Source organism: Bombina bombina, chromosome 8 (genome assembly GCF_027579735.1).
Source record: "Bombina bombina isolate aBomBom1 chromosome 8, aBomBom1.pri, whole genome shotgun sequence".
Classification (NCBI taxonomy): Eukaryota; Metazoa; Chordata; class Amphibia; order Anura; family Bombinatoridae; genus Bombina; species Bombina bombina.
Genome location: NC_069506.1, coordinates 82,075,097 through 82,101,753, shown reverse-complemented (window position 1 = coordinate 82,101,753; position 26,657 = coordinate 82,075,097). Strand labels below are relative to the sequence as shown.

The window sequence follows — 26,657 nt, the reverse complement described above, 5'->3', positions numbered from 1 at the left end:
AATTGGCTTATGTGAATATGTGTATTGAATTTATTCATTTTGGCAGTAGGGGCAAAACTTAGACCAAGTTGTAGCACTTTTTCTTGCTCTTTTGTTAGTATTTTGCTACTTAGATTAAAAATCCCTATTGGCGGGTTTATTTTGTTTTCTTGACATTTTTTTGTTGTTGTTGTTCTCCCTCCTCTTGTTCCTCTCTGTTTCTTTTTCTTAAAGTTGGTGCTTTTAGTGCCAGTTGATTTTGTGGTGTTTCTGGTTTTTTTGGGGGTATCCCTAAAAAATGTTCCTCATTTATTGGGGTGATTTGATCTATTTTTAAATTTTCAAATCTATTATGTGTTTCTAATTTCCAATTGTGATCAGTGTTTTCTCTTTGTGTTTTCTCAGATGTGTAATTTCTAAAATTTCCCTTGTGGTTTTCCTTGTGAAATTTTTCTCTTGAGTGATTATGATTTCTAGTTATAATTATTATTCAAATAAAAAAGCTAAATGTGATAAGAATCCATCATAGAGAATGTCACTATAATTAAGTCTAAATATATTATATATATATTATAACATAAAAACTATAATTATTAGATATCCAAAGACGCATAAGAATTATCAGAAGTAAGCGATAAAGATCTGGAAAGATTCCACCTTATTTATACTAAAGAAATCCACCTTAAAAATCACACCTATCCAAAGACGCATAAGAATTATCAGAAGTAAGCGATAAAGATCTGGAAAGATTCCACCTTATTTATACTAAAGAAATCCACCTTAAAAATCACACCTATCAAAATGAAGGAACAACTGACCAATCAAAAAGAAAAGAGGGCTTTTTAAACTGCCGGGCTCAGAACAAACACTATCCGTCTTGACAAAGCTTGCTGGCGAAACGCGTAGACGTTACCTGCTGTTACCTGCTTTCTAATTATTGGACTAACAACTTTACCTATCCCCTATCGAAAGGAGTAGAGGAAAAGAAAGTTCAAAAAAACAAACGGCCGTTTGTATTTCAAGTCCAAGATTACATCTACACGCTGAGACGTGCACGACAAACACCTGTATCAAGAAGCTGCCTGGGGAAAACGAGATCCTGAGCATAGAGGCCGAATTCGCTTCAAACCGGTAGAGAAGGAAACCCATACACGCAGGAGCGTGGTCTAGGTTTTCATTCTCGACATCGGAGATACCTACATCAAACAGGGAGGAGAGACACAAAGAAAAAACCGGTAAGAGAGACCGAGATACCATCAGACACAGACGTGTCAGAAGAGCCGGTAAGCCCTACCAAAAAATATCAATTTTTACTGAGTACAGACAACTTTGTATATATATTATACACCAAAAGACATTGCTACAAAAAGTTAACAACTTAAACTGTATAAAACAACAATATATTGGACTATGATATGTAAATTGTTTCCATCTGATACAAAGTAACAGTATAAAAGTGGAAACCGATATAATATCTGAGAAATCTCTTGCGGCCACTCAGTATCAGAATTAAGGTGGAAAACAAAGATAAATGATTTAAGGTGAAAATGAAAAACCTAGGTGGAATCTTTTAGAGAAATATACCAAAGTGCTCTTTTTATGCAGTAAATTTTACTTGTTCTTAAACTACAAAGGGAGACGTCCCACAATCTATTCTAAAAGTTATATACATGTTTTATATTGTTTTAATAAATATATTTTTTTGATAAATTGTTTATCAGTCTCCAGACTTTCTCATTTAGCTTCTAGCGCTCCCAAACTACTATTGATTTTTGTTATTGTGTATTAATTTACGGTAATTATAGGGAAAATTACCTGTGAGGGAGCTTTGGGGAAAAAAAAAAAAAAAAAAAATACCTGGCGCTGCTCTTTATATACTTATATTTAAAAGGATATGTATGAAATGTCACGCAAAAAGCTGAAGTCCTAAAATAATAATATAACAAAAATACATATTCTAATAATATACTAGCAATAATCACTTAAATATTTGTTAATTAAGGACTATTTGCATGCGTGTAATTATAAACAATAAACAATCAAACATGAAAGTTTTCTGGTATTTTTGAAAGCAGATTGTCATGAAGATTTAAAGGGACAGTAATTGAAAAGATTTTTTTGTTTTATAAAATTAATAATGATGAACACATAATGTATGACCAAATCTGGCTTACTATTGATCCACATATAATTTAACATCCCACTCTGAATTAAGGCCAATTGGCATTTGAGTATCCAAATGGAATATCCAAAAAACCTCTCTTTTACTGAGAGTTATCCCTCTATTACCCCCCCTGGGGTGTCTGGGGATCAATTGGATAGCCTGGAATGTCAAGAGAGAAGTATCAGAGTTATGACATTTTTTGAAATGCAAAGATATTGGGGTAGTAGACTCAGGGTCCTCTATAGAGCGTAGGTGTTCAAGGAAGCGGTCTTTCAAAGCTTGTGTAGTTTGACCTACGTACTGCCTCAAACATCCCCTGTATGTCAAAAGGTAAATGACGTAACAAGAGTTACAGGTCATATGTACCCGGATCTGAAAACTCCTGTGGTTAGCAGAGGATGCAAAACTTGCTCCAAAACAAGCATAGGAACAAGATTTGCACCTCCTGCTACCATATTTGAAGAACCCCGGCTTAATTGAAAGCCAATTTTTTGTGTGTGGTACCCTTGGCAACATAGAGGGAGAAAGGAGATTCCCTAAGGTTGGTGCTTTACGCGACACAAAACACGTGCCATCCTTTAGAATACCTTTAAGACTCTCATCAGTATCTAAAATAGGGAGTGCTTTTCGTACTATGTCACAGATTTGCCCAAATTCAACACTATAGCCGTCCCACGCCTCTGGAGATAGAACTCCCCCTCAAACAAAAAACATTCCATACCCAAGTCCCAATATATCAGGGTTAAACGCAATTGTAGCAACTCACAGAGCTATTTGAAACATTCTGCAGAATTAACAGCTAGACTTATTTAGAGAGGTTATTCTAAGGATCTTTTAGAACGGACCAAGCAAGAAGTTGATCAGTCTGATAGAGAAGTTTTCTTTCAGTCTGATAAATCTACCAAAATAAGTAGATCCAAGAAACTCAAATTCATCACTACATATAGTGTTGAATTTGGGCAAATCTGTGACATAGTACGAAAAGCACTCCCTATTTTAGATACTGATGAGAGTCTTAAAGGTATTCTACAGGATGGCACATGTTTTGTGTCGCGTAAAGCACCAACCTTAGGGAATCTCCTTTCTCCCTCTATGTTGCCAAGGGTACCACACACAAAAAATTGGCTTTCAATTAAGCCGGGGTTCTTCAAATGTGGTAGCAGGAAGTGCAAATCTTGTTCCTATGCTTGTTTTGGAGCGAGTTTTGCATCCTCTGCTAACCACAGGAGTTTTCAGATCCGGGTACATATGACCTGTAACTCTTGTTACGTCATTTACCTTTTGACATGCAGGGGATGTTTGAGGCAGTACGTAGGTCAAACTACACGAGCTTTTAAAGACCGCTTCCTTGAACACCTACGCTCTATAGAGGACCCTGAGTCTACTACCCCAATATCTTTGCATTTCAAAAAATGTCATAACTCTGATACTTCTCTCTTGACATTCCAGGCTATCCAATTGATCCCCAGACACCCCAGGGGGGGTAATAGAGGGATAACTCTCAGTAAAAGAGAGGTTTTTTGGATATTCCATTTGGATACTCAAATGCCAATTGGTCTTAATTCAGAGTGGGATGTTAAATTATATGTGGATCAATAGTAAGCCAGATTTGGTCATACATTATTTGTTCATCATTATTAATTTTATAAAACAAAAAAATCTTTTCAATTACTGTCCCTTTAAATCTTCATGACAATCTGCTTTCAAAAATACCAGAAAGCTTTCATGTTTGATTGTTTATTGTTTATAATTACACGCATGAAAATAGTCCTTACTTAACAAATATTTAAGTGATTATTGCTAGTATATTATTAGAATATGTATTTTTGTTATATTATTATTTTAGGACTTTATTTTTTTGCGTGACATTTCATACATATCCCCCTAGTGTGCACCCATTTTTCCAATACATTTAATGTGTTGCTAACTCACAATAGGTTAGGCAATTAAATAGGAGGAGTTTTCCTGTGAATATAATGCCTGGGATTATGGGTACACACTATGGTCACTGAGGCGCTAATGAAGTTAATGTGCTTTATGCACTAGGAAACGCGTCTGACCTTTTTCATGTTTTTCCTGACCTGAGCTGCCAGCCGTATCACTTCTTTTGCCTATACACTTGTAATGTGATTTGGAACATTACAATAAAGGATTTGGATCAAATTACAATTTTACTGTATTCTTTTTGCCTACCTGGGTGCGCTGACTACCACGTTTGCTGTTTGAATTTGGAGCGCAGGTGGAACGCTCCTGTCCTCGCACCAGTCGGGTGAAAGCTTGACGTCATCACGACGCATCGGAGGGGTGTGACTCACTACGTGAAGGCCACTGCAGGGTTCCTGGTAACTAGTGCCGCATCGGGTACTGTGTCTGAGCGCTTCCTGGAGGTTCTGATTGATTAAGGCACAGCATTTTTTCTCTGTTCAAAATAGGGAACATTTTTACAAATCATGTCTGTTGGCTGCAGCGCGCCTTTGTGCGGGGTCAGCTCTGGTCTGGAGAGCCCGGCATTTTCCTTCCTATTTATTATGCAGGTGCATATTACCGGCTAAAGTATTTTAGGGGGTATAACTTCTTTATTTCTCCCTACTGAGAGATTGAAGCGCTGCGGTGTCGCAGGACCAGAACGCTGCTTCTTACTCTCTACTTATTGTGAGTGAACTTTAATGGTGTAGAAGAACTGCTATAGAGCTGCAGCATCAGTGATAAAGACCACCTTTGCAGCTAAGTGACGCAGCAGGTTAAAATATGGCTGCCGGTTGGCGGTGCGCACTTCAGGTCTGCGCTTCCCGCCTTGGACAGTGTGTCTAATGCCACTATAATGCTGTTTCTAGTGTTTTTTTTATATTCTTGCCGCACTATTCCTGTAGAAAGCCTATGAGGCCTATTTATCAGATGTCTGTTGGACCTGATCCAACAGTACGGATCAGGTCCAACAGACATCGCTGAATGCGGAGAGAAATACGCTCTCCGTATTCAGCATTGCACCAGCAGCTCTTGTGAGCTGGTACAACGTCCCCCCCTGCAGACTCTAGGCCAATCGGCCGCCAGCAGGAGGGTGTCAATCAACCCGATCGTACTCGATTGGGTTGAATTGTGGCAATCTCTGTCCGCCTCATGAGAGCAGGCGGACAGGGTTATGAAGCAGTGGTCTTTAGACCGCTGCTTCATAACTGCTGTTTCTGGCGAGTCTGAAGACACGCCAGAAACACGGGCCCTCAAGCTCCATTCAGAGCTTGCTAAATGGGCCTCAAAGGTTTTTTTTTCTCCTAAATACACTCCAGTGCGATAATACCAGTAAGAGAACTGCTCAAAATAGCATTACTATTTTATATGTTCTTCTTTATATCCGGCATCAGTGAGGTTATAAAGACTTCAGCTTAGCCGGATTCAGTATTTCTTTGTCTAATACAGAGGTTTTGTCCTCTCTACTTGTCGGCTTACGTCTGCCAGTCATTTGGGGGTATGTTTATATGGGGTTGAGATGCTTCCCTTCCTTTGTGTGCATAGCTTATGTGTTTTAAGTATCACATTTTCTGCAATGTAATTTACTTCATATCTAGGATTTCTGTTTCAAAATTTCTTTTATGGGTTTTATTTATTCTGATGCTATGTGGTATAGTTTTGTTATTAGTGACAGGGGGATATCACTATGTGCGTAATCTACATTTCATGTTCTACTACACCTATGGGAGTATATGGTGTGAAAGGGGTTACAATTAATTCTTATGGTTTTAACATACTTTTTCAGTTACTTGATGTTTGGCGACATTTTGTGGTGATTGCAGTTATTACATCTACTTGAATCATGCAATATATTTTTTACATGATATTGTTTTTCCTAATACCTTATAGGAACTCTGTATGTTATCTCTGGGATGGATCAGAATCTCTGTACTAACCCTAGCTAAGTTTAAAAGCTGTGTATACAACAATCTATGGCAATAAGGGAAGTCTGCCTATCAGAAGACTTGAAGTAACAGTGAGTCACGTGAACCTGTTTTGCATATCTTATCCAGAATCCTTTGCGGCATTGCAATTAATGTATTCAGAGGACATATTTGTAGTTCCTATTTTATATATATATATATATATATATATATATATATATATATATATATATATATAAAATATATATAAAATAGGAACTACAAATATGTCCTCTGAATACATTAATTGCAATGCCGCAAAGGATTCTGGATAAGATATGCAAAACAGGTTCACCCTATATATATATATATATATATATATAGGGTTTTATATTTGTCTCTCTTTACTAAGGGAATTTTTACCCTAAGGTCTGTGACAGGTAGTATGATCTTCGGTATCATACTTCTTGTCTTAGAATTTTAGGACTCTAATATATTTTATTTTCTATATTTTCCTTATAGGAATGCTATTTTTTATTCCTCATACTGAGAGAGATGTTCTAATGTCTATGTCATGTATTTTTTATGTTTCATATTCATTTTCTTAGTGTTTTTAGACAATAATATATTTATTTCTATGTATTAATGTAGAAATATTTCGAATATCCGTGACATTCCCTGTTGAGGGAAAGCATAAGCTATTTTCAGCCCTGGAAATTAAGACCAAAAGAAGATTCAACTATCTCTCTAGCCTTTTTCTGAGAACTATTCAGCATGAAGGTCTGGCCTCGTATGAACTTTCAATCCTACAGATTGACTTTTTGGACTAAATCTTCCTCTAGTAATATTAGGAAGGTTCCAAGAGCTCTTCTGATAGTGTCCAGATCTCAGAGATGTTGGTGGGCAGAGCCCCTCAGTGATTCAAGTATCTAGGCAACTGGCCCAAGCCTGGAGGTTCCAGGTTTGATTCTGGGTGTACAATGACACTCTCCTGGATAATATTTCCTTGGTATCAGATACCAGGCTGATCCAGTCTCTATCTACTATCATATTTTCATTACATAAGCTAGAGAAAAGAATCTTTTTACCAACTGTCATTCTTATCAGTCCTCTGTCTGTCCCTCAGCGGCTCTGTGGATGGAATGTATATCTTTTTCCTTGTCCATCTGAGACATGTACAGTTTTACATATTTAGAAAATGGAACGATGATCACTTGGATCTATTTCAGTAGGATAGTTTTTACATCCGAACGTGGGTTTTTATATTGTGGTGAGTCTCTCAGGGCCTTTGGTCCAAGACACATCTTCCTGAGACCTTCTTGGGAGATTGCGTTTATAATGTTTAGCCTTTCGGGCTAGGGGTAATCTCTCTAGTGACTCAGTGGAGAGTCATTGAGATTCATCATGTGAGATAAGAGTCCAAGACCCCATGGGGGTATGACTTTAGCAGTCTGGAGTTCCTAGAAAGCACAGGAAGTTTAGTCTCAGATGGGCTCTGCACCTCCTTTAATTATTTTGACGTTGAGAGCGATTTTCTCTACTCTGATAGCTTGGCTTCAAGTGAGCTTAGTCTGATTTTTCAATTCTAAATTGGATAACATTCTTCAGTGGCATATTCTCCAGTCCCTTCCCACCACCAAACCACCCTAGTGTTTACCTTAATATATACACACCTTCTAACAGTAATTATGTGCAGCTGTCACTAATAATCAAGGATAAAGAAACCACTTCAGACTCATAGCCTTTGTACTGACATTTTACCACTTTCTTTTACACTTTTCTAAAGCTCTTTTGCTAAGTCACCATACACTTTGTTTCCCTATATCATCATTCACTCTCAGTTTACCCTGCCTTATATCAGACTTATTTCACTTTCTCCCTCACCTTCTGTGTCCATTCCCTCTCCTTTAGATTGTAAGCTTGAGAGCCTCTCTACCTGTAGGCCACTTTGTATTTAAAGTGAACTACTAATGATTGTGCTCAAGGGCATGGCATTCCTCTTCTTTTGTATAACTCAATTATTGCACCTACAACTGTTATTTACCCCTACTGTACTTGTTTGTGTATTACTGTATCCCTGTAATGTTTTTATTCTTTGTATAGCGCTGCGTAATCTGCTGGCGCTTTATAAATAAATGCTAAAAATAATAATAATAATTAGGGAGGAACACAGTATTCCTTAGTGATGAGGGAGGTCTTTCGCTTTCTACAGTGGACAAGAGCTCATATTTGTTTCCTGTAATCTGCTTCCCAGGGGGTCATCTGGGAAGGGGGTCATGAGTAGACAGATTTTTCATCCATAGAAAGGGGTCGTTCTTCAGGTAGTATATCAAGTATTGGATCTGGATCAAAGGATCCACAATGGCTCTGATTAACACTTTAAGCGTTTCCATGGGACTTTGGTCTCATCTATCTTTTTCACCAATTGATAACCTGTATAGAATAGGAGCAGGCTTCGGTGGTCTATTGCTCTAGCTTTGTCTCACAGATTTTAGTTTGCAGGCTGAGTGAAGATGTCGTCCTTTCCATCTTAAAAGTTGGCTCTGAGAAAAGACCGTTTTTCTTCTGGTTCCCTTCATCCTATCCTAGTTTCTCTTAAACTGTCTGCTTGGAGACTGAACATTTAGTCTTGTCCAGATGAGGGCTTTCAGTGGACTAAGGCTTATAATGCAGTATCTTACAAGATTTGTAATTGAGAGTTCCCTACATTCTGCATTTTCTTCAGGAGGGTCTGGAGAAAGTCTTGTCAGTCAGTTCTCTGTAGGGTCGGATCTCGGCCCTGTGGATTCTTTTGCATAATCGCCTAGAAGTCTTGCCAGACGTTCTATCCTTTGTTCAGGCCTTGATCAGATTCAAGCCTGTGTTTAGGACTTTTGCTCCTCCATGGAGCATTAGTCTTGATCTTCTGGTTCTGTCTGAACCTACTCACACTGTTGGTATTATCTTTGAAAGTTTTGTTACCTTTTGCCTTTCCTCTACTCATGGAGTATCTGAGCTTTAGGTTCTTCAGTGTGGCTTTCTTTCATTTTTAGTTCAGGAGGATGAGGCGGTCCTTTGTACTAAATTAAAACCCTTCCGAGGGTGGTTTCGGACCACAATATTAACTAGAAGTTGTTATTCCTTTGTTTTGTCCTAATCATTCTTCTCAGAAGGATTGTTGGCTCAACCTAGATGGTGTGCGTGCTCTGTAGTTCTATCTGCAGGCAACTAGGGATTTTGTATACCTACTGCCTTTTTAGTTGTTTTTTATGGTAAACGGAAGGATCAGAAGGCCTCTTCTTCTATTCTTCTTCTCTTTCCTTTCGGTTGGAAAGGGTTTTTCGGTTGGCTTATGAGTCAACTGGACTTCAGCCTCAATTACATCTGTTTCTCTAGGGCTGTCTCTTCCTTTTTGGACTTTTAATAACAATGCCTTTATGGAATGGATCTGCAAGGCGGACACTTGGTTCTTGTTGCATACCTTTTACAAATTTGTTTTGCAGATTCAATGGTTTTTTTTTTTGTTTTTTTGCCTCAGCTGAGGCTTCCTTGGGAGGAAAGTTCTTCAAGAGGTAGTGCCTTCTGTTTAGGTCAGCCTGTCTTGTTTGTCCCTCCCTTCCATTCTGTGTCCTATATCTTGGGTATTGGTTCCCACTAGTAATTGAATGGATTTGTGGACTCTCCATGCCATTGGAAAGAAAACAAAAGTTATGCTTACATGATAAATTCTATTCTTTCCTGGCATGGAGAGTCCACGACCCGCCCTTATGTTTTATGACGGCGTTTGCGGTTTTCTAAACCTCAGGCACCTCTATACCCTTTGGGTCCTCTTCTCTTTCCATTTTTCCTTGGCTGAATGACTGGGGATTGTTGGAAGTGGAAGGATACTTAAAGGGCCAGTAAACCTAGGGAATAATGTTATATAATTCTGCACATAGTGCAGAATTATATAAAATTAGCGTAGCTCCAGATTTCAAAAGTGAATAGTTAAAAAGATATCACGCAACGAAAACAGAACACCGCTCTTAGCTCTACTGAGCAGGTCTGTTTTATTCTCCTAAGCGCATCTGGGCACACTGTCTAATCACAGCCAGCCCGATCACGCTATTAAAATCAGTGTAGCTCGCTTCCGCTACCAGACTAGAGCAGGAGCGAGCTACATTGATTTTAATAGCGCGATCGGGCGCGCTGTGAATAGACAGCGTGCCCGTGATGCACTTAGCAGAATAAAACAGACCCGCTCAGTAGAGCCAGGAGCGGCGTTCTGTTTTCTTTGTGTGATATCTATTTAACTATTCACTTTAGAAATCTGGAGCTAAGCTAATGTTATATAATTCTGCACTATGTGCAGAATTATATAACATTATTTCCTAGGTTTACTGGCCCTTTAAAGCTTTGCCGGTGTGTTATTTGCCTCCACCTGGTGGCCAGGAGTTGAATCCCCATTAGCAATTGAATGGATTTGTGTTCTCTCAATGCCAGGAAAGAAAATAATTTATAAAGGTAAGCATAATTTTTTCTCTCTCTCTGATGATTCAGATAGAGCATGCAATTTTAAACAACTTTCCAATTTACTTTTATTATATAATTTGCTTTGTTCTATTGGTACCCTTTATTGAAAAGCATACCTCGGTAAACTCAGGAACAGCAAGGCTGTACTGGGAGCTAGCTGTTGATTTATGGCTGCACATATATGCCTCTTGTCATTATCTCAGCCGATGTGCTCACATAGCTAGCTTTGTATGGTCTGAATCATGAAAGAACAAAATTGTGTTTCATGTCCCTTTAAATATTTAAAGGGAGAGTCAACTTTAACATTGTTACTTTTAAAAAGGTAGATAATCCCTTTATTACCCATTCCCCAGTTTTGCATAACGAACACTGTTATACCAATACACTTTTAACCTCTGTGATTACCTTGTATCTAAGCCCTGACAGCCTCCTTATCACATGGCTATTTATTTATCATCTATTGACTTGCATGTTAGCTTATTAGTGCTGTGTTCTGCACAACTCCACGGGCATGAGCACAATGTTATCTATATGGCCCACATGAATTAGCAGTGTCTTGTTGTGAAAAGCTAATAAAAAAGCATGTGATAATAGGCTGTCTGTAGTGGCTTAGAAACAGGCAGATACTTAGAGGTTTAAATGTTAGAGTATGGTTGGTTGTGAAAAGCTGGGAAATGGGAAGTAAACAGAAAGCAAAATAATCTTACTTGAAAATGTCAAAAATGAGTGCTTCTTCACCACTGGTAGTGAAACGCTCTCTGTAAAGTTCTCCATGAAGGGTAAGATCACTTAGAGCAAGGCTGCCGATACTTCCTTGTAATGCTAAGTCTCCCTCTGTAATATGAACAAAGATAACCATAACCGTCATTTAAAGTTTAAAATAAAGCCAGCCATTGAAAGGTTAGGGGACACACAAAAAAATCTGATAGAAGAAAATATGCCACGGTTTAACATTAAAGTGATGTTAAACTTTACGTTTTAAAATCTTGTCCGGAATCTAAGCAATATTTTGAAGCGACTTTAATTGATCAAGTCTAAATTAGGATGCACTGTAACTTACTTTTTAATCTAGTCATTCTAATACCCCACTCTCCAGCTGCCCAGTTCAAAACTCTTTTTTTGTGAGGCCAGCACTCACTTTTATGCTGAGTTCCACAAAATCCACATACCACTGGTTGCTAGTTGTCAGAGCCTCCCATCATTTCCATAATAGATTCACAAAACAATAAAAGCTCTACTCTCTTATTTTTATTGCATTGTTTTTTCACTTTTCTACAAGAGAGTGCAGCTTTCATTGTTTTGTGAACGGACTGGAGAACAGTTCAAACAGTTAGCTCGCAAAAAAAATGAGTTTTGAGTTGGCCGGAGCGCGGATATTAGAATGGCACAGATAGATTAAAAAGACAGTTACAGAGCATCTTCATTAGGAGTGATCAATTAAAGTCCATCTAAAATATTGCTTAGATTCTGGACCTGATTTTAAAACATGTTAGGTTTACCATCACTTTAAGCTTTATAAAATCCTGGAAGAATTCACATCTCTACTAAAATACACTTTCGGAATACTCTATTGTTCATTGTGCACAATTACAAACATGCAGTAGTTAAAGGGATTTTTAGTTTAAAATATCAATACTATTCATTAGTGGATTTTTATTTGACAGGTTTATTTATTACACAACAAAAATCAGATCACAGCCTATGCCCTCTATTAAGATCCTATTGCATTCCAGGTAACTCTTTGAAAAAGTGGAAGGAAGTTTGGGCTATTATCTGCTAGACAATCTAGGATACCTACATGATTTTACTACTTTAGAAAATTCTACTTTACAAATTCCAACTTGAAAATATTCATTTTATTTACTGGGAGCTTAATCCATAAAAGGGGTGAGTAAAAGTGCGGCTCCTGTGCTATTCCAGATGAAAATACAGATGTTAAGCAAATGAGAAACAGGCATACGTGTGTATGCTCTAATCAACTCCTGTATCCTAATCTGGAACAAAAAGGGAACGTTTAAGGAGTACAACTTTAACTATGTGATTAAATTAGCGCTCTAGAATCTGTTGGCGCTCTACAAATAACCGATAATAAAGGGACATTCTGGGCAAAACTGAAATGCACTTAGATATTTGAATAGAATACATGACATCTAATGGCAAAAATATAGTTATAACTGTTCTAGCGTTAACATTTTTCTCTGCACGTGCATGTGAAGCATAGCTGGATATTCTCAGTGCACCAGCAAATTAAATATACAGCTGGGGCATGTATCATGTCAGGAATTATGTAAAGTGAGTCATTACCAGATGATACAAACCCATTAGGCTCTTTGCTACGTACTGTGTTTAAAATGCTGGTGCATGAGCATCTTGAAACAGCAATAGTTTTTACTAGAAGCTTTTTTTGTTAATACGTGTATATTTCAAAGATGCTTCTTCTATCTGAAACATAAATGCCCCTGTATGCATTCCAATTTTGTCTGGAATGTCCCTTTAATCCATTTGTAGGGGAAATTAAATAGTTTAAAAATAAATGCTCTAGAGAAGTTTATATCGACACTAGAACATTCCTTAAAAAACAACAACATATTTTTACAATGGAATGTCCATTTAATTCCACATTCCATATAATATGAATGAATTACATTGTGTACTCATACTCACCAATCATTTCAAGGTGTGACGTAAGCTTTGATACACTAGCTTTAGCCAGTTCACTTGTAGTCTTTTTTAGCACCAAGGAAAGAGAATGCACCTTCAAATAAAAACAATACCAAATTAAAAACACTATGAATAATACTCTTGTTTTCTAAAGGAGAGAAGCCGCGGAAGAGCAAGCGGCAGGGAAACAAAAATATATTTTACATTAACTAGTGCTACACTTATTCTGAAAGGTTTTCTTATAATGTGGGCAAATATAAATACTGCTTAGTAGTATCAGTGCTAACAAGAAGAAAATATACTACGGTGTACGTAAAATATTTATGGTTGCTATTTCATTATATAAAAAAGGTTGGAAATTTAAAGGGACATGACAGCCATAATTGAAATGCCTGTCACTGCATTTCATTTCTGAAGAGAGTAATTTTTTCAATATACTGTACGTGTTTTAGCATAAATGCTTCTAGAAAAAGCTATCACTGTTTTTAACGTGAGCTTTTTTCTGTGCATGTGAAGGTAAAGCATATCTATATATGCTTCATACACCAGCCTTTTAAAAACTGTTTCTGCTCAGTGACTTGTATCATGTAAATTGATTCATCAAAAGCATAATACAAGGCACCAACAGCTCTCTGACCAGGCACACTGTTCAAAAGGCTGTTACGTGCAAAATATTCAGATATGGTTCACATGCACAGAAAAAACTTTAACGCAGTGATATATTTTTGTAGAAACATTTTTGCTGATGCAAGTACGTTGCAAAAATGCTTATATTCAAAAGTGAAATGCAATGATGTACATTTGAGTTTTGGCTGTAATGTCCCTTTAAATTTAGTTTCTGGTATGGAAAAGCACTGTTCCTGCTGTTTTATAAGAAACTGGTTATAAGAGCTGGTAAAATGTAAACAAGAAGTTGACTACTGAGCTTCTCTTTAGTAATCAGATGCCAATATTTACAAAGTTTTTATAACAGCTTTTACTATTTTTATAAATACACATTTAAAACATGTTAAAAAAAAATGTCTTTACTATATATGGGCTTCAAGTCTGTACCTTTAGATCCATCTTTGTGTTGATATGATCTTGGACAGGAACAGCAGATAAGACATTTGTTTCCAGCTTAGATGTTAACTTGGTATCTACTGGTTGCTGCTTCATTGCATGATTATCAGCTGTTGACCCAATTCCAAAAAAGTCTAAAATTACCACCCATGTCTGTAATGTGATTAAAACATCAAGGCAATTAAAATCTACATCCACGCTACGATTGACACGTTTATATTTTGAATAGAATTCTGGATGTTTTTTGTCCACCAAGAATACATTTATGTGAACCAACGAATCGTCAAAATTGTCTTTTCCACAAGATGCTTTTGATCTTTCAGATGTTGGAGATGGAGGAGGAGTCAAGGGATATTCAGAATCAATGTCTTCTTTTGGCTTCTTCCTGTAATTGCACGGCGGTCTTTGGTATAACTGGAAGACATTTGGTGCTTCTTCCATATGAGATGGAAGTGATCGTGGCATGTCTGGATATTCTACATGAGACACTAAAGGACAAGACTGAGACAGATATTCTTTGAGAGCTAGGCTGGATGGTTTAGGTGCACCCCTGGATACCATAAGATTTTTATATTTAGAGTCTGAGTTTTTTTCAAGAAGATCTTCCATGAGAAGGGAGCGTAGGGTGATCTGGATGGCTAAAGTCTGTGGATGGTCTTTATTAAACTCAATGTCAAAGTCTTGAAATTTCAGGCTAACTAAACCTTGAGAGCCAAGTGTTAGATCACCGCTTAACTGAACCTGCAATTCAGAGATCCTGAAATTTGCTTGAATTTGAGTAAACGGTAAAGATTCCTGAGTAGAAACAGACTTGCTTGGCGTGTATTTAAAATTAGTGGTACTGAAAAACAAACTTTCATTCTTTTCACTTAACACGTCAGGGCTTTTACAAACAGATGTTGTAGGGGAACAATACACTGAAGTGAACATAGAGCTTTGAGGAAGCTTCTCATCTTCATTGTACACCAAGTTATCAAGAGTCTGTAGAACTTGTTCATACACGTGTTTTGCAAGAACCACCTGCATGATTAGAAAAACAAACTTTGAAAACGGTTCAAATTATACTGGTGAGTATTATATAATAACAGTAACAATCTATAACACTATGAATCAGGTACTTTTATATTTCCTTTTGGTTAACAAAAACTTTTTTTTTTACTTGCGGGTCACAAATGTTATCAAATAAGAGATAACTGAAGTCACAAATAACACCTGAATGTCTGCACTAACCTCCTTCTGCACTAAGTATTGTTTAAAATAAAAACTTGCACTCTTGCACTATTTGATTTGTGGGATGCATCGTCATTTCTTTGTTTTATAACCCTTTAACTGCTGAACCATTTCCACCCATGAGCTAAGCTGTTTTGCAGTTTTTAGGGGCTGGGCATATTTAAAGGGAATCCCAAAAATGTTTCTTTCATGATTCAGATAGGGCATGCAATTTTAAGCAACTTTCTAAATTTACTGCTATTATCAAATTTTCTTCGTACTCTTGGTATCTATATTTTAAAAAGCAGGAATGTTAGCTTAGGAGTAGTCAGCCCACGGCAGAATGCTATTTTGCTGAGAGGTGACGTTTCCACCTCTTAGTCAATAGCATGCTAGCTATCCGGCATGGCACCAGCTGGAACACACGGCTATTTGCTAAGAGGTGGAAACCCACCTCAGAGCAAAATAGCGTTCTGCCATGGGCTGCCTGAGCAGCTCAGTGCAGCAAACGGTTTAATCAAATAAAGGAACTTTCAGCATGAAGTATATTACACTTCATGACTGAAAGTCCCCTTTATTTGTTCCAATGGTAAATCCTAGCGTTTTACAAACGCTAGGATTTACCATCACTTTAAATCAATTCCCATAAAATGAACTTACAGGATTTTCTTAACCTTTCAACTTATTTTATTGTAACATTTCAGGGCTCAAACATTCCCAAAATGTTACAATATATTAAAGTTTAAAGGTTAAACAAATCCTGTGAGTGCTTTCCATGCACTGTATAAGTAATATGTATGCATATTTTATCTACTTGTAATAAACAATATGTTTAAAATAGAATGAAAATGGTTTAAAGGATCAAATGAATAATAATTTACCTGAACATTGTTGACAAAATTTCCTTCAATTTTCAAGATACTTCCAACTTCCAATGAATCATCAATGCAGGGAAACGTTAATTCTGAGTCTTGCTCCAATGCAAACTTTTCCATGTTGAATCGTATAGTAGTGTTGTTTAGTATATGGAAAGCTGGTAAAACAAAACAAAAAGTTACATGTTATTACAAGTTCTAAGGAGCGCAATTTTATCGGAGCATATTACAAAGTTAAAAGACCTTTTTTGCAAGAGTTTATGCAGTGTGATAATAATTAACTTTTCTAATGGTTTTCAGATTTCATCACACTACATTAACTCAAAATATCCTTAGATATATATATATATATATATATATATATATATATATATATATACATACATATATATATATATACATACATACATACACATATACATACATATATATATATATATATATATACACACATATACATACATAGATCCAAGGAAAGAAGTTGCGCTCAAGCTTGTAATATTCTTGAAAAAAGAAAGGCACTCCAGGCACGTTGTAAAAAGTAAAAACAACTTTTATTCCAAAAATGACTTAAAAGAAGGACAAAATAGTGTTGTCCAGCAAAGAGCCAGCAGTGACTCCAACAATCAGGTTGATGAGCTGATCCTCACGCAGACATGTTTCGTGCGTTTGCGCACTTGATCACTGCTTACCTGAGGATCAGCTCACTCACCTATTTATGACTAAAGATGATAATTTACAAGAGAGTAACATCTCTTTAAAACATATTAAAAACAAAAGCACATTCTATCCTTTTAAGACACGTTCAAAAGTGATTGATATCTTTCAAAAAACGGTAGAGATCAAATTACGTGATCTAGATAAACAAGTGACAGATAAAGGTAATAGAAAATGTAACAATTTAACGTACAAAGAGAAATCAGCTCTCAGGGAGCTTACACAGAATGACAACATTGTAATTAGGCCATCTGACAAGGGCGGCAATGTGGTCGTTCTTAACAGAACTGACTATATTGCAGAGGCCAAGAGGCAGTTAAGTCAAAAAGATGTTTACCTAAAATTGACACAAAATCCTACTAACAAGTTTCAGAGGGAAATTGGGATTATTATTAAATATGCCCGTAGTAATAACATCATTACTCCATCTGTTGAAGAAAAATTGTTAATATCTAATCCAGTAACTCCCATTTTCCATCATTTCCCCAAATTACATAAAAATTCTTTATCTCCTCCAGGTAGACCCATCATTGCCGGCATAGGGTCCCTGAATGAAGCACTCTCTGAACTCGTTGACACTTTTTTACAACCTCTAGTATGTCAACTTCCTAGCTATATACAAGACACCACTTCTTTTATTAAAAAAATTGCTAACATTGAATGGAAACCAAACTATAGGTTAATGGTTGTTGATGTGACATCTCTCTACACGTCTATTGAGCATTCAAAGGGCCTTAAGGCTATCGAATTTTTTATTAATTCATCTTGTAACTTTGAAGAAGCAACTAAGGTTTTTTTGCTGAATGCAATTGAATACTTGCTTACCCACAATTTTTTTATGTTTCAGACTGATTATTATCTCCAGAGACGTGGGACTGCTATGGGGGCTAAATTTGCCCCCTCCTATGCCAACCTATTTATGGGTTGGTGGGAGCTGTCCCACGTCTTTGGAGATGGTAATCCATTTAAGGGAGCGATCATCCAGTATTGTCGCTACATAGATGATTTGTTTTTCATCTTAGAATGTGACGCAACTGAGGCGGATAGCTTTTGCAATTACCTCAACTGCAATCAACTAGGTATAGAGTTCACAGGTACTCACAGCAATGAAAGTGTGAACTTTTTGGATCTCACTGTTCAAGGCGGTGAGACTGGATCTACTATCCAGACTAAAATGTACAGAAAGGAAACTGCAGGTAACACACTGTTAAAATTCGAATCATGTCATCCCCGGCATGTGCTAAGAGGCATACCCAAAGGGGAATATATTCGCATTAAAAGGAACTGCACCAGTGAAAAAGAATATCACAAGCAGGCCAGTGAAGCCACTCAAAGATTCAAACAGCGAGGTTATCATGAGGGCCTTCTATTAAAAGCGAAAGCAAGTGTCGATCAAATCCCAAGAACTGAGTTGCTTCAATATAAATACAACAAGTCAAAGACTAAAAAGAATGAAAATAATAAGATCAAATTCATAACTACCTTTAGTGTAGAATATAATAAAATATGTACAATCATTAAAGACTCTCTTCCTATTCTGTATTCAGACCCTACCATCAGAGAGATTTTAAAGTCTGGATGTGACTTCATTCCTAAAAGAGCTAAGACTCTATCTAATCATTTATCCCCCTCTGACATCAAACCCAAGATAAATAGATGCTGGCTTAAACAAAGACAGGGATGCTTTAAGTGCAGACGACACATCTGCAAAACTTGTAATTTTATACATGAGGGCGATAAATTTGTTTCAAGCACAACTAACACAGAGTATGACATCAGATACTTCATTAACTGTGCAACTACGCACGTAGTCTATCTTCTCACATGTGATATTTGTAAGATCCAATATACAGGAAAAACTAAGAGGTCCCTCAAAGACAGATTCCTGCAACATCTTAGGTCAGTTGAAGATAAAGATAGTGACACTCCCATATCAAGACACTTTAAACTAATTCACAACTCAGATGTATCATCGTTAAAAATACAGGGTATTGACCATATTACCAAGTGGAGAAGAGGTGGAAATAGAGAGTCATTACTCAATAAAAAGGAAATTTATTGGATGTTTAAATTACAGACTAGTGAACCAGAAGGGTTAAACATTAGACGTGACCTAGATGTATTTATCTAATATATGTCTAAGTATAGTCTGATCTATTAACTTATATGTCAAAATAATGGCAAGACACCTATATTTCTCTTTGGCATTGTGATCTTTTTTCTTCTTTTTTGTTACATAAACAATACATATATTAAGTATAGATCTACATGAAAAATGTGTTTGGATCCATTCAATTGTAATAGTTGATATCTTAACATTTTATTAGTGTGGCAATTCTAGGAAATTTTAGTTCACATTATATATAGCAATTCTTAAAATTAATGGTCAGATTATTTCCTGTCATGTATTCTCTATATTATCCCTTTGTATTCTTTCTTTTTATGCTTATTCTCAGCTACTGGTAGAATAATTAAAGTAGCCTGTCTTGTGGATATAGGTATGCAATCAGGTTTCAAGTATGTAAATTTTTGGCAATTAGCTTAGTCATAAATAGGTGAGTGAGCTGATCCTCAGGTAAGCAGTGATCAAGTGCGCAAACGCACGAAACATGTCTGCGTGAGGATCAGCTCATCAACCTGATTGTTGGAGTCACTGCTGGCTCTTTGCTGGACAACACTATTTTGTCCTTCTTTTAAGTCATTTTTGGAATAAAAGTTGTTTTTACTTTTTACAACGTGCCTGGAGTGCCTTTCTTTTTTCAAGAATATTACAAGCTTGAGCGCAACTTCTTTCCTTGGATCAGTGTACTCGGCTTCGCCTGTGGCGTGTGTGGCAGACACGCCTGAAGTTTGCAGCCTATCGCTTGGATTCATTTAGGGGGTGTGTCCCCCGCCCACTCTCCTGTGTGCCGGGTCGTCCATTTTCACTGAACGCTCAGGAGGAGCGCACCTAACAGTGACTATCCTGGAACCATATACATACATACACACAGTATATATATATATATATATATATATATATATAAAAAACCCATTTTGTATATATTGTGAAAACCCATTTTGGCCATTTTACATGGCTCATTCTAGATTTGTTTTTAGATAAAGAAATAAGTGTAGGGGATCAGTATACACTACAAAAAAGACCGGGAACACACAGCACTCATAATTTTTTTTTATCAAAAACTATCAGCAACATATATAATACAACTGTATCTAAAAAGTTTACTCCCACTCTAATGAGGTTTAATTAAAAAACAATTACATACAATGACATAAAAGGGAAAAAAGAAAATGCTCTAACGTGTTACAGCATTGTATTACACTAATGCTCGCATATAATTTTGTGTTTTAACATTGCAAAGGGATTAAACATATAGCTAAAATCAGCTCCAGAGCAACAATGCACTACTGAGAGCTAGCTGAAAATAGCTGGTGAGCCAATAACAAAAGAAATTTATGGGATCTACAACACTAAATCTGGAGGAAGACACAACAAACTGTTGGGTAATGGTACAATGGCCACATGTTAGGATAACTAGATGGTAAATTAAAGAACAACAAGCTTTTTGACATCATGGTCAATTCTGGAAAAATGCAAATACTCAGCAAAGTTAGGTTTACATACAGTTACTTGTGTATAGGTAGCAAAGTAGTTTAGAAGAAATGGGCTGTAGCCATTTGTTTAATTTCAAGTCTACTTTGAAAATATTTCAACTTACATCTACAGTAGGCCTGTCTATTGTTGCCGTTTGATTATTTACCTTTTTAGGATGAATTGTTTTTTTAAATTGTGAGTTAGAACTGCTTTAGCATAATTCAAATAAATAAAAAAAAAAAAACTTACCTTGACCCTTATGCAAAGACTCAAAAAAATCATGACGGGTAAAATGTGCTTCCTCCTGATTGCTGACACTTGTGTTACCAGATACAAGGTGTGGTGGCTCAGATGCCGACTGCTTTCTTGCTGTAAGAGAACTAATGTTCAAAGAGTAGAGTTTGATATCTTTTATTTCCACTTGTAACCTGTCACTTCTAGAAAGATCATCATCTGTTACAAAATTCTGAATAAATATCCGGCCTAAGTGTCCAACAAGAAGTTCTGGACTTCCAGGTTTACGAGGTATTGATACAACTGGGGATTCAATGTTAATATTAAGGATTAATTTCACAGGGTCTGTATTGGCATTGGTTGCATCAAACTCATCAAACTCAACTGTATCATACTGAAATGAATCCCTATGTTTACGTGGTGGCTCAAACAATGAAACCATTTCACTGTATTCAGCTGTTTTGGTAACTAGGACAGAAGATACTTTAGATGCTGCACTTTTCAACATGTTACGGAAATTATCTTCTAACTCATCAATTGATAGTGTCATTTCTTTTAGAAATTTGGCTGAATGGTTGTAATGTAAAGAAGCCATTTTAAGATTAAGAGATAATTCTTCTTTAGACTGTTCAGAGAAAGTAAAACTCAATGCTTCCATGGGGATACCACTGTAATCTGTCCTGACAAAAATGTTGTAGTCTGCAAGGTTCAAGTGGCTTTCATACATAGCTATATTACCGATGCTGATAACATAAGGATTACTTATATTGTCTTGTGCAAGATCAATGAGTTGCAAGCAACCAAGTGAACCATTGACATCAAATCTACTTCCCAAAGACACATTCACCTTTGTACCCCCAATGCTAGCTGTGGCAATTTTTCTCCCACAATTCTCCCCATTAGGTAAACAAACCGTCCTGAAAAGAAGTATGTTTAACCTGTGAATATCAACTGCCACCTGTGTGTTTTGCTCATATGCAGTCTGAAAAGATTCCTTTTCAATTAAATTCCTTTCGAAGTCAGTTTTTAAAGGCTGAGGGCTTCCATCATCATTTTCTTTTGGAAAAGATTTCTGAAGAAAACCAATAAGCTCTACAATAGTCTCTGGGTTAAGAATAATATCCAAGTTGTTAACTTGGAGTGATGTAACTTGGAGTGAGCTGTCCAAATTCATGGAAGGACATTCAGAGCTTACAAACTGGTATTCCAACTTAATCAATGATTCTTCATCTTTGATAGCAATGTGTTCCAGAGAGTTACTAAAAGCAGAATTATATTTATCAGCAGAGGTGAACGGATTAGACGGAGAAAAATCATTGGTGTCAGAAACAGGAGATTGTGCTCGACTTTCACGAAGACTCCCAGTGGGTGCATCAAAACTTAAATTTTTATGTGAAGCCATTAAAAGATCAAAGTCTGATCCATAGTTTTGCATAGTGTCTACCATTAGCAATCCATGTACTGTAAGGGATACCTCAGCATCGTACGGCCTTTTTACAAAATGAGCATTTGAACCAAACACTTTAAGGACAGAAATATAACGGCCACAACTTTCTACACCTAACTGCATGTAATTAATTTTAAAGTCAGCTAAAAGAAGTTTTGATTCTACAAGAACCTCTCTGGTATGCTGCTCAAGCGTAATAACACTTTGTGTCAAGTTCATTACAGAATCCTGAAGTCCTACATTATTGTCTACATCAAATATTTTTTCTTTTCTGAGAAGTGTATTATCAGATTGTTTGGTGTCTGGACTTGACAAACTTGTAAAACATTTTCTTAGAGCAGATATCTTATCTTCATTAATATGTATTTTCAAGTCTGGCAGTGTCCCAGAAAGCACTGCCCCAGGATACTTGGGGTCTGAAGTATACATTAACCTACGCTCTAATTGTAAGTGCACGTTAAATTTTTCCAGAACATGAGTTGGGCCAACTTCACTATCCTGAATGTGTTTCCAGTTGTCCTTCACATGTCCAACCATGATTTGCAAATCCTTAAAAGATAGTGAATATTTTTCATATGCCTTGCTGCTTAGTAAGTAGGCTTCTATCTGGTCTTCATTTAGCTCAGTTCCAATGCAGCTTGATACTTCTACGTCTGTGCTTGTATTGGCTTCTGGGGGAGGACTATTAGTAGGCGTTGCCAAAGGAGTTTTATATTCGTCATCACTTAAATCATTCACATCTGTACAGAAGTTATCCAAAGTCCTTCTTTTACAGTGATCTAATTAAAAAACACATAAATCCTTTTTATAATTGTGAAAAATGGGTAACAGAATCAGGAGTTATCAATGTAAACATGGAATAGAAAAACTATTAAAGGATAACATAAATTCTAACCATTGTACTATTCATAGCTAGGTCAAAAAGTAAATTTATGCTTACCTGATAAATTAATTTCTTTTACGATATGACGAGTCCACGGATTTCATCCTTACTTGTGGGATATTAACCTCCTGCTAACAGGAAGTGGCAAAGAGCACCACAGCAGAGCTGTATATATAGCCCCTCCCCTTCCCCTCCACCCTAAGTCATTCGGCCGAAGGTATAGGAAGAGAAAAAGGAAAGGCTAAAAGGTGCAGAGGTGACTGAAGTTTACAAAAAATATAAAGAAAAACTGTCTTGAAAAGAACAGGGTGGGCCGTGGACTTGTCATATCGTAAAATAAATTAATTTATCAGGTAAGCATAAATTTACTTTTCTTTTACAAAGATATGACGAGTCCACGAATTTCATCCTTACTTGTGGGAAACCAATACCAAAGCAAAAGGACACGGATGAAAGGGAGGGACAAGACAGGAACCTAAACAGAAGGCACCACTGATTGAAGAACCTTCCTCCCAAAAATAGCCTCAGAAGAAGCAAAAGTATAAAATTTGTAAAATTTGGAAAAAGTGTGAAGGGACGACCAAGTCGCAGCCTTACAAATCTGTTCAACAGATGCATTGTTTTTAAAAGCCCATGTGGAAGCCACAGCCCTAGTAGAATGAGCCGTAATTCTTTCAGGAGGCTGCTGTCCAGAAGTCTCATATGCCAGGCGGATGATACTTCTCAGCCAAAAAAAAAAGAGAGGTAGCCGTAGCTTTCTGACCCCTACGCTTTCCAGAATAAACAATGAATAATGAAGATGATTGACGGAAATCCTTAGTTGCCTGTAAGTAAAACTTTAAGGCACGGACCACATCCAAATTATGCAACATATGCTCCTTCTTAGAAGAAGGGTTAGGACACAAAGAAGGAACAACAATTTCCTGATTAATATTCTTATTTGAAACAACCTTAGGAAGGAATCCAGGTTTGGTACGTGACACCACCTTATCACAATGAAAAATGAGATAAGGAGAATCACACTGTAGCGCTGAAAGCTCAGAAACTCTTCGAATAGAAGAAATAGCAACTAAAAACAGAACTTTCCAAGATAACAATTTAATATCTATGGAATGCATGGGTTCAAACGGAGCCCCTTGAAGAACTAAATTCAAACTCCAGGGAGGAGTAATGGGTCTAAATACAGGCTTAATTCTAGATAGAGTCTGACAAAAAGACTGAACATCTGGCACATTTGCCAAACGTTTGTGAAACAGAATTGACAAAGCTGAAATTTGTCCCTTTAAGGAACTTGCTGATAACCCTTTCTCCAATCCTCCTTGGAGAAAAGATAGAATCCTAGGAATCCTAACTTTACTCCATAAGTAACCCTTGGATTCACACCAATAAAGATATTTACGCCATATCTTATGATAGATTTTTCTAGTGACAGGCTTTCTAGCCTGTATCAAAGTATTGATGACCAAATCAGAGAATCCTCGCTTCGATAAAATCAAGCGTTCAATCTCCACGCAGTCAACTGCAGAGAAACTAGATTTGGATGTTGGAAAGGACCTTGAATAAGAAGGTCCTGTCTCAATGGAAGTTTCCACGGTGGCAGAGAGGACATGTCCACTAGATCCGCAAACCAAGTCCTGCGTGGCCACGCAGAAGCTATCAGGATCACTGAAGCTTTCTCCTGTTTGATTCGAGCAATCACGCGTGGAAGGAGAGGAAACAGTGGAAACACATAAGCTAGGCTGAACAACCAAGGCACTGCCAAGGCATCTATCAGTTCGGCCTGAGGATCCCTTGACCGGGATCCGTATCTTGGAAGCTTGGCATTCTGTCGAGATGCCATTAGATCCAATTCCGGTCTGCCCCATCTGAGAATCAATGAGGCAAATACCTCCGGGTGAAGTTCCCACTCCCCCGGATGAAAAGTCTGTCGACTTAGAAAATCCACTTCCCAGTTCTCTACGCCTGGGATGTAGATCGCTGACAGATGACAAAAGTGGGCCTCCGCCCAACGGATTATCTTGGATACTTCTATCATCGCTAAGGAATTCCTGGTTCCCCCCTGATGATTGATATATGCCACAGTCGTGATGTTGTCCGACTGGAATCTGATGAATATGGCCGAAGCCAACTGAGGTCACGCCTGAAGCGCATTGAATATTGCTCTCAGTTCCAGAATATTTATTGGAAGTAGAGACTCCACCTGTGTCCAAACACCCTGAGCCTTCAGGGAGTTCCAGACTGCACCCTAACCCAGAAGGCTGGCATTCGTTGTCACTATCACCCACGAGGGTCTGCGGAAACAAGTCCCCTGGGACAGATGATCCGGCCACAACCACCAAAGAAGAGAGTTTCTGGTTTCTTGATCCAGATTTATCTGAGGAGATAAATCCGCATAATCCCCATTCCACTGTCTGAGCATGCACAGTTGCAGTGGTCTGAGATGAAAGCGAGCAAACGGAATGATGTCCATTGCCGCTACCATTAATCCAATTACCTCCATACACTGAGCCACTGATGGCCGAGGAATAGACTGAAGTGCTCAGCAAGTATTTAGAATCTTTCGGATAGATTTAGAGTTTTGTAGATAACGCTGCTTTTTTTCCAAACGCACCCTCAGAGTTGTCTGAGGGGCTGCGTTAGGCTCAAAAAAGGGTACGTTGAGCCTAATGTAGCTCCACTTCAACCCTCAATACCAGCGTTTCTTACGGTAGCGGTAAGCTGGGAAAACTTGCTCGTGCACGATATCCCCATAAGAAACAATGGGGCAGTTTGGGCTGAAAAAAAGCCTTAACACCTGCAAAAAAGCAGCGTTCAGCTCCTATGGGGAAACAGTTTCTAAGTCTGCACCTAACACCCTAACATGTACCGCGAGTCTAAACACCCTTAACCTTACACTTATTAACCCCTAATCTGCCGCTCCGGACGCCGCCACAACCTACATTATCCCTATGAACCCCTAATCTGCTGCCCCTAACACCGCCGACACCTATGTTATATTTATTAACCCCTAATCTGCCCCCCCCCCAATGTCGCCGCTACCTTACCTACACTTATTAACCCCTATTCTGCCGACCGGACCTTGCCGCTACTATAATAAATGTATTAACCCCTAAAGCTAAGTCTAACCCTAACCCCCCCCCCCAAGTTAAATATAATTTTAATCTAACTAAATAAATTAACTCTTATTAACTAAAGTATTCCTATTTAAAGTTAAATACTTACCTGTAAATAAACCCTACTATAGCTACAATATAACGAATAATTATATTGTAGCTATTTTAGGGTTTATATTTATTTTACAGGCAACTTTGTATTTATTTTAACTAGGTACAATAGCTATTAAATAGTTAATAACTATTTAATAGCTACCTAGTTAAAATAATTTCAAAATTACCTGTAAAATAAATCCTAACCTAAGTTACAATTAAACCTAACACTACACTATCAATAAATTAATTAAATAAATTACCT

The 26,657-nt window shown here is 37.3% G+C and overlaps 1 protein-coding gene across 3 annotated transcripts in view; it reads right to left on the bottom strand.

Moving 5' to 3' along the window:
* Positions 1 to 26,657, bottom strand: part of VPS13D (vacuolar protein sorting 13 homolog D) — a 1,255,097-nt gene that overhangs the window by 1,111,441 nt on the left and 116,999 nt on the right. For all 3 annotated transcript variants that reach the window (XM_053690423.1, XM_053690422.1, XM_053690424.1), the window contains exons 19-23: positions 20,872 to 23,082; positions 16,317 to 16,468; positions 14,218 to 15,246; positions 13,168 to 13,258; positions 11,211 to 11,337 (exon numbers count right to left, since the gene is read on the bottom strand). In XM_053690423.1, coding sequence (XP_053546398.1) covers positions 11,211 to 11,337; positions 13,168 to 13,258; positions 14,218 to 15,246; positions 16,317 to 16,468; positions 20,872 to 23,082 — 3,610 coding nt within the window. The remainder of the gene's footprint in view (positions 1 to 11,210; positions 11,338 to 13,167; positions 13,259 to 14,217; positions 15,247 to 16,316; positions 16,469 to 20,871; positions 23,083 to 26,657) is intronic.